We start from the raw sequence: 19515 nt of genomic DNA on the forward strand, positions 1-19515 counted from the left end.
TCTGGAATCTCAGTGGCCTGCCTCTTACCAGCTGTTTGACCTCAGTTTCCTCATCAGTAACAGGGTAGTAATGGTTTTTGCCTCACAGGGCTACTGGGAGGATTAAATGAGACAATGCATATAAAATGCTTAGCACCGTGCCAAGATGAGTAAGTACTCAGTGAATATTATTACTCTGTATATGCTGAATAAAGTTGGTAGAGGAAGTACCCACCTCTGTTGAATTCAGGACTGGCTTAGAATTTGCCTGTCTAAAATAGACAAGATACTTGTAAGTTTGAAACTGACAAGGTATTGACCCATAGGCCACTCCTGTTTAATAAATCTAAGCTCCAAAGTTCAGAACAGTTTATTCTACCTGGCATTTCAATTGATTAGAGTGAATTTGTTTAAGGTATCCCCTTTCTTGATCAATGACTGTGTAACAGGGTGGTATATTATGTGTAAACGGGGTCTTCTTGAAACTTAGGTAGATTATAGATTCGAGACAGGTTTGTCAATTTGTTTTTCCTTCTAAATTACCTTTAACTGGCTGCTTAATTATACTCACTTTGTATTTTCTTGAAAACATTAAAAAATTCACTCCTACTCTGATCCAAGCAACCATATGTCCATAGTATGAATAAATCACACCCACAGCTGATGTTTAAGCTAATGAAATGAGAAATCTATTACATATCATCTTTGAGTAGTTCATTTATGCTGTTAGAGTGAAAAAAGTAGTTGTTTCCATCTGTACTTTAGAAATTAAACATTTGCTTCTCAAAGATTTTATTTTAATTGGCGCTAATATTAGTTTATTAGTAACAGGCCGCAGAGGAGTTGAAATCATGTTGCAGTAATGAAAAGGCTATGTTGTGTTTTCCTTAAAATACATTAAATCTTTCTCACATTATCTCACGTGGCAGTGAAAACTAGACCTTTATGTGATTTTTTACTTTTCCCCTTTTTTTGACCAATATCTACATAGATGGGATGGAAGCAGTTTCGTATTATAGAGACAGTAGTAACAGACTGAAGATGTTGATAGAATTAAATTATTATTGTATGGCAGACTTGGTTGGTAGATGAGAAAAAACATTTTTTACGGGGAAGATTACATGTATAGTCTTGTCATGATAGACCACCACAGTTTGTGAGTTCTCATCTCTTCCTGTTTAGCTATGTCTTCAGGGTTAATGGAGGATGTCAAAGTGACAAGGAGCCATTTTGTCATGTTCAGAGTAGTTTTGGTGGAGAGTTTGCTGTTCACTCCAAGAACCCGAAGGGAATGAGAGACAGATGGACTCATTTTCTTAAGAGTTCCCTCTTCTCTCAACACTGAAAAGTAAAGATTAACTAATTAAATAAGTTGAATGTTCTTACAAGCCCACATAAATGTATTTTTGAAGCTTTCCAAGTATCAACAAGACCTAAATTCTATTGAAATGCAGGGCGAACATATTGCATTGTACCTACATTTCTGTCTGGCTTTTATTTATTATATTTATTCAATCATTTATTCATTAACTCGTTCAATTACTTAATTTATTCACTTACTTATGTACTATGTGCCAGGCTAGACACTTGGAATACAAACAGGAAGAACTTTCAAGGAACCAATGGACATTTTTGAACAGTGTAGTGACATGACTCATTAATTAAACAACTTACTGAGAATCAATTTTGTGACAGACGCTGTTGTACTTAATACTAACAGGTTTACTCTTAATGCTAAGAGTAGGCTTTGCAATAAGGTTATACTGAAGATGAGTCTGAAGGATGGGAAGACCTTAGGCAGGAGGACTATGGTGAGCATTCAAGCAGGAGATTATCATGGCTAGAGGCAGTGGGACCAGCATTGGCAATGGATTTGCAATATATTTAGAGGAGATGACACATAGCAGACATTTGGAAGTCAGTGAAGACACGTGGGTTTTTTTTTCATGGATGACTGGGCACTGAGAGAGAACATCGTCACAGAAAATTAGGCTTTTCAGATAGAAAAGAATGTGTTTAGGTTTAGAGAGGATGGATTTGAGGTGTGATGAAAGATCCAGAGAGAATTTTGCTGTGGACAGTGGGATATGTAGTTCTGGAATTCAGGGAAAAGATCTAGATAAGAGATACACTTTGGGAGCCACATCGTATTAGAGGGAATTGTGATCTAGGACTATTTCTCCTTGGCAAAGTGGTATGAGTTAGCTTTTTCCTTTGCTTTGTTACTCCATTCCCTGAAAGTGAGACAGTGATTTGATTGAAATCTCACTATACAGTAGTAGTATCTAATAGAAGTTTCTGTGATGATAGAAATGTACTGTATCTCCACTCTCAAAACAGAATTCAGTAGCCATATATGTCTGTTGAACACTTGTAATGTGGTAAATGTAATTGAGGAACCAAATTTTAAAATTAATTTTATTTTAATGAATATTTAATAGCCATATGTGGCCAAGTACCACTTTTTATTGGACAATATGTCCAACAGAACGGACAGAGAAGAAAAGCACAGTGAATAATCCTGGTGGGTATAGTATTAAGAAGTAGGGTAAAATGATACATTTTAGTAGGTGGAGGAAAGAAGGGGCTAGATAAAATTTGAGTACGCATGTATATGACCAACATTTTCCCATATTAAGATCATAGCAGGTAGGATCGCAAGACATGGTATGCCCTACATGCAAATAGAGATTTAGATGTATGGAAAAAAGTTATTAGTATTTCTGTATCAGATAAAGTGCTTATATCTTCCAGATTTAGAATCATTGCTCAGTTAATCTGTTTTTATTCTGCATCTTCACATGGGGCAGAATCTTTCTCAAGATGATATGGTATAGCAGTTTAAAGTGTTAACTCTGCCTTTTGACAGTCTGAGTTCAAATGTCTGTTTTGTCATATATTAGCAGAACAACCCTGTGAAAAATTCTTGATTTCTCTGTCTTAGTTTTTCAACTAAGTATTAATCCCAGGTTAACATGGGGGTTGTTTCAAGATTTAAACCACAGTAGACACTTAGGAAAGTGCCTTGACTCTAGTGAAGAGTTAATGAATGTTATTACCATTAACCTTAAAAATAAAGTTGGAGAAATGTTTTTAACTGAAACTATTTAGAAATCTTAATTAAAAAAGGACATTCTATGGATTGGCTTTACTGATTGATTTATACCTACACTCAAAGTTGTGTCATTTTATATCTAGACATTTTGAATAAAAGATCCCCAGTTTCTTTGTATTAATCTTTTTGATGATAGGGAAAATATTTTATTAAAATAAAGTTTAAAGTATTAGAATTAGAACCTTTAATTTGCTTCTATTTAGTAACTCTAATGCTTTTTATTCCTTTAAACATCTTATGTTTATAATTTCAACTGTTATTCATACTAATTCTTTTTTGTAATTTTTTTATCTTACCTTGGATAAGATGAAAAAGGATTATATAGTTCTAGATGTGCTGAAAACAAAATACCAGAAAAAAAGAAATAATCTTTTATAACATTTTTATAAACATGCCTTTATTATCTTTGGTTTCCTTTACATTTCAGAGATTCCAGATTATCATGCCAAAATGTTTTGTCTGTCTGTATTTTAAAAAATGATCAAAATGTTATTAATCAAATATCTGTTTTAAAATAAGAGTCTCTGTTTCCTGGGAACTCCAGAAATCTGAAAATACAAATAGGACAATCTTCTCTTTCTTACTCATTTTAACAGCAATTCCTGAATTTGTAACACAAGTGAATGTCGCCTTGGAAGCCTTAAGTAAAAGCTCTTTGGATGTGTTTGATGATAATCAATTTGTGGACATCTCCAAGAAGATCTATGATACAATTCATGATATCAGATGTTCAGTCATGATGATTCGGGTAAGTTTGCTTTACCTTCCATTGAATTATTTTAACACTCTTCACCATCTGGAATGCCTGGAATGATTGCAAGAAGTGTTTTATTTCTAAGCCATAATGTCAATGCTGAAATCCATTAGAACTTTAGAAGTTCATATGTATCCCCAAAGTCAGATCTACTGTCACATACAACGCTTTTACTTATGTATATGGTTATAACTTATGCAAGTGAGCATATTCAACTGCCGCATGTGCAGAAATGATGGGATTCTCTGTGTGCAGGGTTCGCTGAAGTGTCATGTAGCATGATCAGGAGCCAAAGAAACACACACAAAGTAATTGGCTTTTTTTTCTTGGACCAAAAGGAGAGCCTCTTTCTCATCACTGTACTGAAATCTGTAGAAAAATGTGTTTAAAACATGTATTTCTCTGGCTGAACTCTCTTATACTAGATCATAAAATCAGACTGTTCTGTACGAAATCTCACTGGGAACTGCCAGGAACAATGAACATTTGAACTGTCTCAGTCTGGGAGTTGTCTGTTTGGGGAAATACATACCATCTTCCCCAGGGTGTGAATGAGTCGTTTGTTTTGGCACACTGCACATACATAGACCAGGATTATATGCTTTTACTCAATATGTTAATGTGGAGTACTTTTTAATTTATTAAAGAAAAAAAAGGAGATGGCTTTTTAGGATTGGTTCACCTGGAGGCAGAGTCGAGTATTTGTGTTATTAGCCTATTGAGGAAAAAGTGAGACAGAAAGTGAGGCAAGGAGGGAAGGAAAACCAATAAGGTGTAAAGATGAGTCCCTGCAGGCAACTGGGGTTTGAGCCTGCTGGGGAAGTCTAGGAAGGACTATAGAGCGTACCTCAGAATTATCTTACCTAAGGGGAACAGAATTCAATTTATTCAGTTGTTCATCCTTGATAAAGACTACCCCTCCTCAGAGGTGTTCTCAGACCCTCCTGCTGGGCCAGTCAAGCTCTTGTGGCCAAAAACAGCCACCCGCAGGCAGAGTAACAGTTGTTGTAGTAAGAGAATTCAGTAGGACTGGTGAGTGCAAGTATGAGCAGAGTTCAATTGGAAAGCCTCTGGATTTAACTTTTGGTAAGACTGTGAGATGGAACTGGACGTGCTGTATCAAGATACAAGTGGAGCATCCGTAGTGTCTGACAGGTCTGAAAGTCATAGTTTGGTTACACTGAGTGGTCATCAAAGTGGAGTCATTTGGGGACCGTGTAAGGAAAAGGGCCAATAAAAGTCAAGAAGTCCAGCAGGGCAGATGGATAGTTATGGAAGAAATTGTAAGAGAAAGTCTAGAGGAGCCAAGACGTGGAGTCTAGCACTTCAGAGCTTGGGAAAAACTGCCAGCAGGTCAGTTACACATATAAGGGAGAAACCTCAGAATATGTATTTATGAACAGCCTAGAAGTGTTTGTTCATACGTGACTGGGAACTGTGACACTGTACTAATACTATGTCTGAGCTGCTGAGTACCTTTGCCAAGTATTTTCTTCTTCTAACAAAAAATTTTTATACCTCACTGTATGGACTAGTGGGCTGGTGGACTAGGATTAATTAAGAGCATAATTTGTAAGTGAAACTATGAGAGAAACATGGAAAGTATGAACAAGACACATGAACTTCAGGAAATAGTTTTACAAGAGTGAAACCCCTACATCTCCAGTATCCCTGGGTGGGTATATGAGAAGATAAACCAATGAAATAGCATAGGTGAACCAGTGTAGGGAATGCACTTTGTTCCTGTCAAAGGCATCTAGGAATGAAAAAAGTTTCATAATCTCTCTCTCTTGGCTATTCTAGTATTTAAAAATATTCTTATTATGAAAATGGCTTGCTTAATAGCAAATTAAATTATCTGGCCATTATCCCTGTATATCCTCACATCCAGCAGACCTCTTTAGGGCAGGAAAACAATCTGTTACAATTATTCGCAGCCTTAGAGGGCTGTAATTTGTTCCTATAGTCATCTCTTTCTCAAGGTAAATACTCAGTTTAACTTTTCCTCATAGGAATAATTTAGTATTTTGTGTTCTTTGCTAGACCTTTTTAAACCTTTCAACAAACTTTTCAGAGAGGACTACCGAAAAGCACACTCTAATTAGAGCCTGTCCAATGTCAAAGAAGAAGATGCATTTTTATGTTATTGCTATTCATACAACCAATTACTGTTAGCCTAATTTTTTCCTCTTAAACACCATGATTATTGGATAGATAATGACTTCCTTTTGTTTTTGTTTTTCATTCTATTGTTGCCTGTATATCCCTTCTCCATTCTGATCTGATGTGTTTGTTCTTGGTCCCAAATCCTAATGCTATTCAACTTCATTGTGTATCTAAATGATTCTTCATGTAACTCATCAAGTTGCTTTTAAGTTTGGTTGGTGACCATACTTAAATTAGCATTAATTAGAAATAGGAGATTATAATCTTAGTTCCTTCATCTAGATTGTTAACAAAAATGTTAACCATATTGGCCCTTTATGTGACTAATTCCTGCTGCATAGCTCCAGTTAAGGTCATTAGTCTTAAGATGCCTTAGAATCTGATGTTCCAGCCAACTGAGAACACACTGGTAATGTATGGTTTGAAACAGTACTTTTGTTTTTGACTTTTGAATTTTAAGGTAGAGATATTCTTTCTTCAAACACACTTTAGGACAATAAAATAGATAAAAGCAGAGCTTCTGTACTTTAAATGGTCTAGAGGCCCTTGGTCTCTGCCCCTGCACCCCTAGTCTCCCAAACTGCCTCCAGGGGCTCCTCTGTAGACCCACAGAGATTGCTTGCAGGATGGTGCTTAAGTGTTTGTACTTAACTTCTAAGCGAAATATAGGAGGGAAACAGAAGTCTCACTCAGGTATAATTAATGAAAACCTATGGTTTTTTTTTTCCTTTGAGGACCGTCCCTTGATCATAGAAGATAATAAAATTGATCTGGTACAATCATCTCTTTAAAAGGTCACATGTAATGCTGACCAATATCCTGACCTTAGAGCTACAGAGGTTTGATGCTTTATTCAGAGACTCGGAAGAGTGTCAGCATTCAGGCAGTACGTTTATGATTATGCAGGTTTGGGGAGGGCTAGGCCGTGCTTTTGAGAATGTTTGTGAGTGTTAGAGTCTCATCTCATATCTGAATTTTCATGAGTGCTCTTTAGTGCCCTTGAGACAGTAAAATACTAACAAGAACAGAATCTGATATTTTATAGTTTTATAAAAATACGATTATATCTGTCTTTAATATTTATTTTGGTGAGTATGTTAGCTATTGTCTAGATTATTTTTTTAATTTCTAAGCGAGATGCTGTGACGTCTATTGTTACTGTTGCCACTGGATTCAGTGTATGGACAGATGAGGTTGCAGATTCTCATTCTTCACCTTGGGGAGGAGGGAGTATTAATATTTTTATTCTGTTTGATGTTTAACATCTGTGTAAATTTTACAATTATTAAGAGCCCCTATAATATAATGGTTGAGACTGAAACAAGGAACAAATCTCACTAAACCTCAGTTTCCTCCTTTAGAAAATAAACTTGGTATTATCTCTACTTCAAAAAATTATTATACTGACAATTGAGCTAATAGAAATGAAGTACTTAGTAAATAATGGTCTCTCATAATAAGAAGGTCTTCTAATAGTATTAGCTATTGCCACTGTGAATAGTACTAGTATCGCTGAAGCTGCGTATTATTTTTTACATCTTGAAGAATGTTAGCTATGATGCTGTAGAAATACGTTCATGGAGCAATATGAAGCCAAAACCCAAAGAGTAACATGAAAGGGTGAAGTTCTAAACAAAGAATTATGTTTTTTCTCAAGATAATGTTTATATAAGAGAATATCCCTGTTTATTAACATTGAATATCTGAATTATAGATGATTTAATGCAAATTTTGCTTTTGAACTCACTTTAAGCTAGCATTATAATTCTGCATATTGTTTTAATTAACCTGTTGATACATACAAGGAGGCTCAGTGACTCATCTTTTTGGTGAAAGATTCTTAATCAGAAATAGAGGAAATTTATAAAGCACAGCACGATTGGATTGTGAGAGAATAACATGACTGGCCAGCACTGAAATTCTCTCAAAAACAGGAAAAGATTCAGGAAAAATTCATCCTATAACAGCTATTCATAATACAACTTTCATATATTTTGTATGTGAATTTTCATATGTGACTTACCAAAAAGCACATAAAAATACAGAGATGCTTTCCAAAGACAAATGTGAAGATTTTCAAGACTATCATAAATTTAGATTTTCTGTGTTAGTTTTCTAACTTTATTTCCTGGAAGAGGGACATATTTGGGATATCTCACTGAATGGAAATTAATTTTTGAAAAAACAAAGGAAATAAAATAACACCCAGTTAAATGAACCATCTTTACATTTGACATTTAAATGGCTTCTAGAATTGGAACATAGTTCAATATACAGCTTCAATTTGCATTGCCAGGAAAACCTTTTGTGTCTGATTCTACCGTACTTATAGGAGTGGATAGATTTATAGCTTTCCCTGGAATTATATATAATTTTTAAAATTTAGATTACTTGCACTGTCATGATTTCATTGGACTTCATTATCCATAACTTCTTTTCTTCATGACCTGAAAAATGTCTTTTATTTGTCTTCTGGATGGAGCTGCTGTCTGTCTCTCTGAAGTCTCATGCTCCGACTCAGAAAGTCTAGTGGTCAGATAGAAGCTAACTAGTATAGACGATTACCTTGTATAATTAGAATTCTGTATAATTCAGTTTGGAAATGAAGAAATAGTGAAAAGAATATTGTGTAAAATCAAGACATGCGTTCACACCTTTCTGCAATACCACTGATAATGCTACTTTGCATGATATCATTAGTTTCTTCACTGTAGAGGGAAATGAAAACATAGCATTGAATTACTGCTTTTACCTAGTAAAGTAGCTTAAAACTTGGACTTAAAATGAAGGACAAACCAGTGTTCCCTAAAATTAGGAATAAAGTGAAAATGTCCATGTTCCAAAGCAGTGCAATGTTATGGCTGCTTTGCCCTGAACAGGAAATATAATAATAATAATAATACTGATTACCAAGGAAAAAGTAAAACTATGCTTTTAAATTATATGATCAACTACATTGAAAATCCTAAAAAATAATCTTACAACAACAAAAAACTCATTCCAGTAGAACTGATAAATGAATTTAGCAAGATCACAGAATATAAGGTCAATATCCAAAAAAAAAATTTATAATGGAGGAATAGAAAAAATAAAGATAAGGGCAAAAATTAAGAAGCATGCAGTAGAGAAATACGATGAAATTTGAAGTTTTTTTTCCTATATAGCAGCACCTTACAATTTTAAAAAATTTTAAAAGAACGATATATTACAGCATTGAAAATAACAAAATAAACTTAGTGATAAGTTTAACAAAGATGTATGATATCTAAACTCTGAAAATTATAAAATATTATTAAGAAAAATTAAAATGACTTAAATACTTGGAGATTTGTCATAGTCCTGACTGGGAGACTCAATATTATTAAGGTGTCAGTTATCCCCCAGTTGATTTATAGATTTAATGCTGTCCCAAACAAATTCTCAGCAGACTTTATGAAGACTAATAATTCAAGGTGTTTACATGGACATACACATTTGTCAAAACTCATCAAATGGTACACTTAAAATTACATGTAAATTATATTGATAAAGTTAAAAAATAATATTTTACCCAGTAGCCAACACCTTAGAAAAAAAGTAATTTTAATTAGATAGTCCTGCTTATGGTACTAATTAGAACTAATTAGAAAGGCCTGCATGGACTACTGAAAATATTAACATTTCACATATTACAAAATTAATACCTTTCTACTTTATAACTGGCTGCTTGCCACATATTTCTGATGCATGGGTCCTCTTTTGTTGATTTGTATTCCACATTTTTGTGACTCACTACATATTATCTTAGATCAGAGGTTGGCAAATTTATGGCTTGTGAGCCAAATTTAATCCAGCATTTATTTTGTATTGCCTTTGGGTGAGGACTGATTTTAATATTTTTTAAAAGGTTGAAAACTTTGAAAGAAGAAGAATATTTTCTGGCATGTGAAAATTATATGAAATTCTAAATATAGGAATATAGACACACTCATCTCTGTTGTTCTTTGTACTACAATGCCAGCAGAAACTCTGTCTCACAAAGCCTAAAACATTTAAACTCTTTGGCTCATCGCAGAGTAAATTTACTGACTCCTGCCATAGATAGTCTGATGTGGCTCTTTACCAAAATTTTGAATGACATGTCCAAGGGTCCAATTGTCTTTCCTTCTGAATTCCTTGAATCACTTGGCCACCTAGAGCAGCTTCCATTAATCCTTCCTATTTCGTCTAGGGTCTCAGGCCTTTTTCTCCACCTTCCTTTGCACCCTGAGGGCTTGCATTCTTCTGTGCTCAAATTTTCTTACCCTTTCTTTGTAGGTTGAACTATCTGTGCCTGTTTCTTTGTAAATTTTATTCATGACCTGCTACTTTGCAAAGAGTGTCCTTTAATTACTAGAACTCAGCTTTTCCAAAGGCTGTGAGGATTTTTTTTTTAACATTCTTTTTGGGTTTTTTGTTCATCAGGTAAAATTAAATTTTAGCCTACCCTTTATCACACATTTTGGAATTCAGCTTTTGAGACTTACATCATGTTGAAATTCATCAATTTTATTAAACTGTTACACTTTTTGCTTTCTTTAGATTAATTATAGTGGTAACAATGTTTCCAAAGGTTATTGGATTGCACAAGAGTTTTCATAAAATAAGTATTTGCTAAGTGAGTTTAACATGCAGTAAATTAGGGTGAGTATCTGCCTTGGTTTCCTTAGGACAGATTTTGATTATAGCCCCTTCTACTCTCAAAAGTATCCAATTCAGATGATATATTATGATCACTCTAGTTTCTGGGTCCTGACTGTCCTGTCAGAGGCCCCGTGGTACATCACTTTCGCCCACCAGGGTTCTGAAGTGCCCTGGCACTAATGATCATAGTTCCTTATCAAGCCTGTTTTTCCAACCCCAGGGAACACTTTCTGTCCACAGGCTTCACTGCTATCAAATGTTACCTTCTCTTCATGCATTGCAGACCCTTTGTTGACTGTGGAGAATCTATTCAGACACTATTTCAAATTGACTTAATCTACAGGAATTTACACCTTTCCATTTTTCATTGTTAAGTGAATTTCCTGAATTCATCTTAGTCACTCTACTCCTCATTCTCACAGGAATCTTGCCAGGGAATACCAGTTAAAACACTGTCCTTTTTGGAAGTGACGCGACTCCTTTCTAGAACCAGTTTGTAAGGAAGCCAATTACCAGGGGGCTTTCTAAGGGAACTTAACAAAAGACCTGGAGCAGAGTAACCTTAGCTTTATATGCAAATTTAAATCAAACCTCTGGGGGAAGAATTCTGTACTGAGGCTCTTGCTGTTTCCTTTGAAAACAAAATAGTTTAAGGCAAGGAAAAGAAGAACTGCCTGCTAGCACTGGTCAGCAGAGCTGAAATTCTCTGTTCTCAGCACACTTAATGGCCTTCCTCATGTGTACCCCATTCGAAGAGACTTTTGACTAAGGAAACAGAGGTGACTAGAGTAAGAGTGTTCACTGAGAAACCTGTTGGTTAAGCTACAAAGCGGCACTAGTCAGTGATCTCTGTTGCTCCTGCTGGGAGAGATGTTCAGCTTGAAGTCTTTCTAGGAAGTGCTCTTTCACCAAAGGGTCAAAGCTGCTGGACTGGCAGGAGAGTCCATGGTCCAAAAGGGCTTTGATGCAGACTAATCGTGCACTCAGAGAACTCCACACAAGTGCTGCTCTGAGCCTCTGACTCAAAGTGGCTGAGTTTAAGGAGCCAAGTATTTCTCTTTGAAAATACCTTCAGAGGAAATAGCTAGCATTGTGAGTAGAAAAATAACATCAGGAAGACGTATAGTTGGGGAATCTTAAAGGATTGTTGTTGTTGTTTCTGATGAATTGATTACTAAATAACATATAAATTACTCTGAATACACTTGTATTAGTAACTAAATAAATTAGTAAATATATTAAGTGTTAAATCTAATAATAAGTTTTTACTATTTTCTATTTTGTTTTGATTTTAAAACTCTTAGGAGGTGCTGATCATTTACTTCAAATAAAAAGTTTGACTGCCTACATTTCATAAGTAACTTGGGGAGAGGAATAAGTCTTCCATAGAAAAGAATCTGAAAAATTCAATTGATGAAGTGATGATATTTAGAAAACAAACTTTGGCATAACTAATAAAAGGAGGGGTATTGAGATTTTTTATATTTCCAGTATCTGTAAAGTAGACAATGGAGTTTCAAAGGGAGAAATATTCTGGAGTCTGATAGCAAAGGTCGGTAAGTGAAGGGAGGAACTTGAGGTCAGACACTGATGGGGAAGTAATAGGATGAGATCCGAGGTCTTTGGGCACCTGGTTCTGGACAGTATCCTTTACCTCAGGAGAAGGAAACATCCCAGTGTTTTTATGCAACAGGAGCTCTTCTGCTTCACTGACTTCCATTCATTAATGGGTCAGTTATAAACACAGAAATCCCAAGAACTGCTTTTGGGGTAGTTTGTTGAAGAACACTTACTTTATAGCTCTCTTTCTCCCTCCTTCAGATTCAAACATGGAGCCCTCCTGGCTGTTCCTCCGATTTGCCAGAGTGTCTTTCCACTTACTGTCCTCTCTAACCATATGCTTCTACAAGAATTTGCAGAGCAGATTTCTTCAGGGCTGATTTATCATTACTTTATATAACATCATGTATAGATCCTATATAGAATCGTATCTAAAAATAGCATCTTCCAATTCAGCAACCCTCTGTCTTCTTGCTCAAGTTTACATTTATCATGGCGTTACCAGTGATTAGGTTCTTGTCTCATCACAGAAAGAATTCAGAGATGAGACACGGAGGTTAAGAAAGAAAAGTGAGAATTTATTAAGAATAGATAGTAGACTCTCAAGGGGAGAGCGGGCAGGCTCAGGTGAGTGGCTGCCCTCAGTTTCTTTGGTGAGTTGGTTACATAGAGTGTAAAAATGAATGGGCAGAATATTCATTGGGGAGGGAAGGGTTGGAGTCATGTTCCCTGATTTTCATTCCAACTAGCCTTCCCGAAGAGAGGAAGAATTTTTGTCCTTGTTTAGTCTGGATCAGAAGTGTCATGGTATCAGTGCATGATTCTAATCTGCAAGGCTAATTTTATTGAAATGAGGATATAATGAGCAAAAGGTTACATTCAGACACTAGAGATTCCTGCCTTTTTCTATCTTTGTCGGCCTCCAGGGACCCCTGTTGTTTACATGATGCAGGGTTTCCTGCATTTGGCCCTGTGCCCTTCTCCTTTTTTGCCCAATTCCTACCATTTGGCCTGCATCCCCCTTTCTGTGCTCATATCTAACTATTCGCCTGCTCTAACAATGACGAATGACATATTGTATACCTATTTGTTTATCTATTGTCTGTCTCCCCATACAAGAATGTAGGCGATACGAAAGAAGGAATTTTTAGACATTTAAAATAAAATCAGATGTTACTTTTTTTTTTTAAACAACTAAATAAAGTGATTGATTTGGTTGCCAAATTTGACAATTGTTTGAAATATAATCACTGGACCTCACGGAATTAAGAGCAAGAAAAATGTGACTTCATTATATTTTATATTATAAAAAGTGACGGACAGTAGGAAACTATCTTGATAAATATTTTCACAAATAATTAAAATGTGCTTGATCTTTGGTTTAAGATAGTTTTGAAAGCTTGGAGGATTTTTACTAAGTGTTGTATTTTGTGACCACTAATGTGATCACAGATGCATATACATGTCTTTATCAATGTTATTTGTCTCAGTACAAGCTTCTGTAAAGTAGGATATATGTAGCTGTTTTAAAATGTCCTTTATTTTACCTTGCGCAGGTAACAAGATTCCTTTTTAAAGATGTGGACAATTGTAGAACAGCCCTGATGTGGCATCTTGATTGTATACATTAGCTGTTGGGTTGTGGGAGAAAGATCCTTGAGGATGGAGTTTGTAGAACTTGGTAAAGTGTCTTTTATGCACATTATCTTCTATTATCAGTCCCTTGGTATTACAGGCTCTGAAAAATCACAAAATTATCCAGAAATTTAATGTTTAAAATGTGTTTTATACTCTTATATTGCACTGTTCAGAACAGAAATCAGAAATTTAATTAAAGTCATAAAATATGGAAAGATACCATAACAAAAATTATTTCTCAGTCTTAAAAATGCTGTAAACTATGTCTTAACCAGTCCATAGTGGTCTCTTTACTACAAAATATAAAAATAAAGACAGAGATTTTTGCATATCCTCTGTTATCACTAAAATTAGTGGTTTGGGAATAAATTCAGAGTACCCTTTCAACAAAAATTTATATTGACAATACATTTATGGATGGCTAACCTATTCCAATGAACTTTGCTAATTTAACTCTTGGAACATAACCTTACTTTAGGTTTGCTTTTTCACAGTGCTTCATCTTCAAGGAAACTCTTTCTTTGAAATATCTTTGCTACCCTGAGTAAGTCAGATCCTCTTTCAACTTTGGATTTGCACTTGTAAAATAGGGAAAACAAACATACCTGCATAGCAGTAAGGTTGATCTGAACTTAAATGGGATAACACAAGCACAGCATTAAGCCATTTCCAGCACATTGTAAGGGCTCCATAATCGGTATTTGCATTACAACTCACTAACTTGTAATACAAATATATTTGTTAACGTGTTTCAGGATGACAAAAGCTAGCTTCTATAACACGACTCCCCAGATTTCAGTAGCTTACTCAGTGATGGTTTATGTATCATTCATACTTTGGTGTGATGCTAGCCAGTTTCCTGGATAGGTCTCTACTAGGTGATGACTCAGTGATTCAAGATGCTCCAGTTTTTTGCTACTGCCATCTTTATAATGTAGTCTCTACTGTCACTGCAGAAAGGGAAGAGACAGTAGATGATTAAACAGGAAGTTTGATGACCAGACTTCCATGTGGCATACTTCCCTCTACATCCCATTGGCTAGCACTAGGTCAAATAGGACCCAAATCAAGGGAGCTGGTAAATGTCTTCTTCCTTTAGGTTCAAGAAGAAGAAATGGGATTGGTGAACATCTGACCATTCCTTGTCACACACTTTTTGTTCCAGTAATTATTGCTATACAGTAAATTACCCCAAACTTAGTGACATAAAACGATAATCAATGTATTATGCTTGTAAATTCTATGGATCAGAAATTGCCAAAGGGCATAGGCTTGTTCACTCACATGTCTGATGTCTAGACCGAAAACTGGAAGACTAAGGATAGCTATATTTAGCCTCTCATGAGGCTTGGCTTTCTCATAGTATGACAGTCCGTAGGTATTTGGCTTTTTGCATGGCATTTCTGGAATCCAGGAACAAGTGTTGTAGTTAACAAAGCACGTTCAATATTTCATTTTCTAACCTGATCTCTAAAATCATGCAGTTAGTGCTGCTATTATCTGTTGGTTACAAGCAAGTCAAAAGCCTCCGATTCAAGAGAAGAAAACATGAACCCCACCTTTCAAAGGAAGGTGTGGAAAGGACAAAAGGAACATATGGGATGGGAAATAACATTGTGCTCATCTTTGGAAAATACAGTGTGCCACACTTTTTATTAGCATTGTCGTCATCTTTATTAATAATAATGTTTTCACTGATTAGCTTTGTGTATAGCTTAACATCTTAAATAAGTAATGGATACATTTACAGAAGATATTAAAATGTGGCAATTTAAAACTCTATTAACTAGAATATTTAATTAATCGGAGCTCCAAAAACTGTTATTAAACAAATCATCACCTGCAATAGTTCAATATTTCCATAGGCTTATTTTATTACTTAATAAGCAGAAGGCTTCAATTATGATCACAATCTTTTTGATAACTTCTAAAAAATTCCTTTGAAATAGTAATATCTAGGAAATATAAAATAGAATAAAAGTCTTGAAGTATATGAAGAACATGAAATTATCATGAACGTGGATAGCACAGATTGAGAAAGGTATCACATCAAGGATTAATTTTCTCTCTGTTATATAGTCTCCTCAGTCAACCACTTGACAAATTCTTGAGTAATCTATTGTTCAAACACTATGCTAAATTTTAAGGACACAAACACAAGACATGATCCTTGTTCTCAAATAACTGGCATTCTTACGAAGTAAAGGGATACGATAGAGAATGATAGGAATTTATTGTGATAAGTGCTATAATGAAAGCATATACAATCATTGTTGGAGATTTTTCATTCTGTTGTGGAGAAAATCATGCAAAGATGTAAACCTTTGGTGACATTTGAATTGGACTTTGATGAATGAGTTGAAGTTGTGTAGTTGGAATTGTGACTGGGAACTTTTGCACTGATATAGAGGTAAAGGCAAGGTCAGAGAACTGTAATTAATGGATGCCTAGACCCCAGCATACAGGTGGTGGAAGACTGGAAATATAAGAAGACTCCAGATTCTTAATATTTTTTAATGCCATGTCAAAAAGATAAGACCTGTCCAAATGGTCAGAGGTACAGAATCACTAGGCTTGGCACAGAGTATTCAAGATTCATTCCATAGGGTTTGGGTTGGCGAGTAATGCTCCACCTCACCCAGCACAGTCATCCATCTCAAGCTGCCTATTTGAAAATTGAGGTTCTCTTACTAAGAGAGAAAGGAGAAATGAGTAACTGGGTAGACAACGACAAATCACTTACAGTATATTTACTATTAGAGGAGGATAGGAATTTTAATCAAACTCTAATTTACTGTTTCTACCTCACTGAATATATTGCTCAAATGTAATTTTCAGGAATTGTTCTTCCTTATAATATGAAACCTCTCCATAAGGGAGTTTGGAAGAGTGATAAAGATTATAATATTAACAGTGGTGGTAATAATAATAATAGAAAAGAAGTAAGGCTTGTGTTTGGAACCAACAAGCATTTTTGTATTTGCAGTAAGCTGAAGCCAAGCATATGCCAACAGCATTTCTTACTGCCTGACTGTCTCTGAGGAGATATTGGAAATCAGACTGACAGTCAGGCATGTTCACCACTAGAGCAGCCAAGGTGAAGGGATTGAAGTGCTATCTCACTGGCTTCAGGGACTCATTGGGTCTGTTCCAGAATATAACATGCCACTGATTACAGAGGATTTGGGTGTTAAATTGACAGAAGAAATTGCTAATCAAAATGCAAGTGGGAGATGTAAATGCAAGAAGATATGAACTCACCAATTAACGCACAGAGAATCATTTTTTCCCTCAGATGCCTTGTTTCGTTATTAAATCTGAAGCTTTATACATTAGCTTCAAAAGAACCACATCAATCAGAGAAAGTTGAAAGATAGTGTGTTATGCGGTGATGAGCACTGCATTTTAAATCAGAAGAGCTTATTCCTGGTCTCAGCTGCATTATAGTATCTGTAGGATCTGGATTTGTTTCCTTAACACATTGTTACACTGTGTCCTAATATATAAGGGAAATAACTGCATTTGTCTTGCCAGTATCACATATTTTAGGGGGAGGAGGCTTCCTTTCTTCTTTCCTTCCCCCTCATTCTTTAATATATTCATTGACTTATTTTTATTCATTTATGTTGACAAGTCATTGACATGTGTCAAATCTATCAAATATGTAGACATATAGACATGGAAGAGATACATCTCTGTTTTCAAAAGGTTTATATTCTAGTGGAAAGAGAAAGTAAACAATTAAAGAAAGATACAGACAAGGCAGTTACGATGAGTGATATGAAGGAAGTAAAGTAGGATGTGATGGAGAGAAAACTGGCGTAAGAGATAACACCTTAAGTACAGTAGTCAGGGAAAGGCTCTCCTGAGGAGATCCAATTTAACTTTGTTACTCAGAGTCAGGATGAGTCAGCAATTTTAAGACAGAATGTTGCAGGCAGAATAGAGTAAAAGCAAAGGTGATGAGACTGGGAAAATGCTAGTTATACCTAAAGGAAAGGAAGAAGGCTAAGACTTAGTGACTGGAAGAGGGGAGTGATCTAATACGATTTTAGAGAGCTAGAGAATAGATTATTCTGGCCTTGTCAGGTATGTTAAGCAGTTTGAATTTTGATCCAAAGTATTGGGAACAATTGAAATATCATTAACAGGTGAGTGACATGATCCCTTTTGAATTATTTTTTAACTTTTTTTTATTGAGTTATAGTCATTTTCAATGTTTTGTCAAATCTCTTTTGCATTTGAAGATGTCCCCTCTTGCTTTTGTTTAAGGTTGACTTTCCAAAAATGCATTAGTCAAGCAAAACTAAGTTTATTAGACTTGGTGCAGTAAAGAATACCACCTTGATGGTCTTACTCATGTTGCAAAATGGGGAAGATAGATAATGCTTTTTATATCATGTTAAGACCTGTGCTGAAAGATTTTAAAGGGCATATTTCAGGAGAAAAAGAACTGGCGGGGGGTTTTTGATACAGTAGATTTGGATGGGTGGACACTGTGAATTGAGGATCATGAAATGAATCTAGGTGAGTTTGTTAGTCTTAATAATCAGTTTAGCTGGATCAGTTTTCTCTTCTAGGGAGCAGGTATTTCCCAGGGGAAGCAGCTAAGTTATTGCTTGATCTTTATATTATGAACACAGAAATAAGAAATTCTACCCAGTCCCATTGTTGTTTAACACAGGAGCAGGGAATTACGTTGTTTTCATTTCTTACTAGTCCACAAAAATACGCTGTTGCAGGTGGGGGTTGGCAGGCACAGAAGTGAGAATACCAGATACGAGTCTGGTGCAGTTGTCCAGGCAATGAATGACACTGACATAGATGAGTGCTGCTCTCTCCAATACGATACTTACACGTGCCGCCTGAGCACTTGAAATCTGGCTCATGTGGATTGAGATGTGTTATGGAAGTGTAAAACCCACAAGACATTTTGAAGAGTCAGTAAAGAACAATAATATGAAAGATTTCATTTATATATTTTTATATCTGTACCTGTCAAGTTGATGTTAATAATGTATTTTAACCAAATATATCAAAGCATTATCAATTTGACATGTAGAAATGATTAATTTATTAACATGGCTACTAGAAAATTTTAAATTATGTATGTTGCTTGCATTATATTTGTACTGGACAGTGCTGGACTAGAGAATTGGCCAAAGAAGCAGGCAGATTTGAATTTATTTTGGAGATAAAATTGACTAGATTTTCTGGGAATTAATATGGAATTTAAGGAAATGGGAACTAAATTTAGCTCTTAGGTTTCTGGTTTGGGGCCATTGTGTGAATATGAGTATGACTTAATGAACTAGGGGAGTCTTGCAGAAAACAGTTTGAGGTAGAAGTTTGATCCCATGTTAGTGGACTGGTTGGATGTTTAATTTACTTCTTTACAGATACATTATATGGGTCGTTGAAATAAGTGATTTTGAAATATAAAGCAAAAGTTTGGCCTGTCATTGGAATTTGATTTCCCTTAGCATAGGATATACTCACACTTGGAGTAGGTATATTAGGGAAGAAAAATAATAAAGAAGCTGTAGATTGTTATTTTGATGACTGATAAAATATGAAGATATGTCTATGTTATTTGGAGACATAGATGATCAAGTAGGTAATGTGTGTTCAGATACACAGC

General features: G+C 35.4%; 1 protein-coding gene across 4 annotated transcripts in view; it reads left to right on the plus strand.

Moving 5' to 3' along the window:
- The window catches only part of CTNNA3 (catenin alpha 3), a 1353918-nt gene that overhangs the window by 1082142 nt on the left and 252261 nt on the right, over positions 1-19515 (plus strand). For all 4 annotated transcript variants that reach the window (XM_031682182.2, XM_072971428.1, XM_072971429.1 and 1 more), the window contains one exon: positions 3691-3842. In XM_031682182.2, coding sequence (XP_031538042.1) covers positions 3691-3842 — 152 coding nt within the window. The remainder of the gene's footprint in view (positions 1-3690; positions 3843-19515) is intronic.

Source organism: Vicugna pacos, chromosome 11 (genome assembly GCF_048564905.1).
Source record: "Vicugna pacos chromosome 11, VicPac4, whole genome shotgun sequence".
Taxonomy (NCBI): Eukaryota; Metazoa; Chordata; class Mammalia; order Artiodactyla; family Camelidae; genus Vicugna; species Vicugna pacos.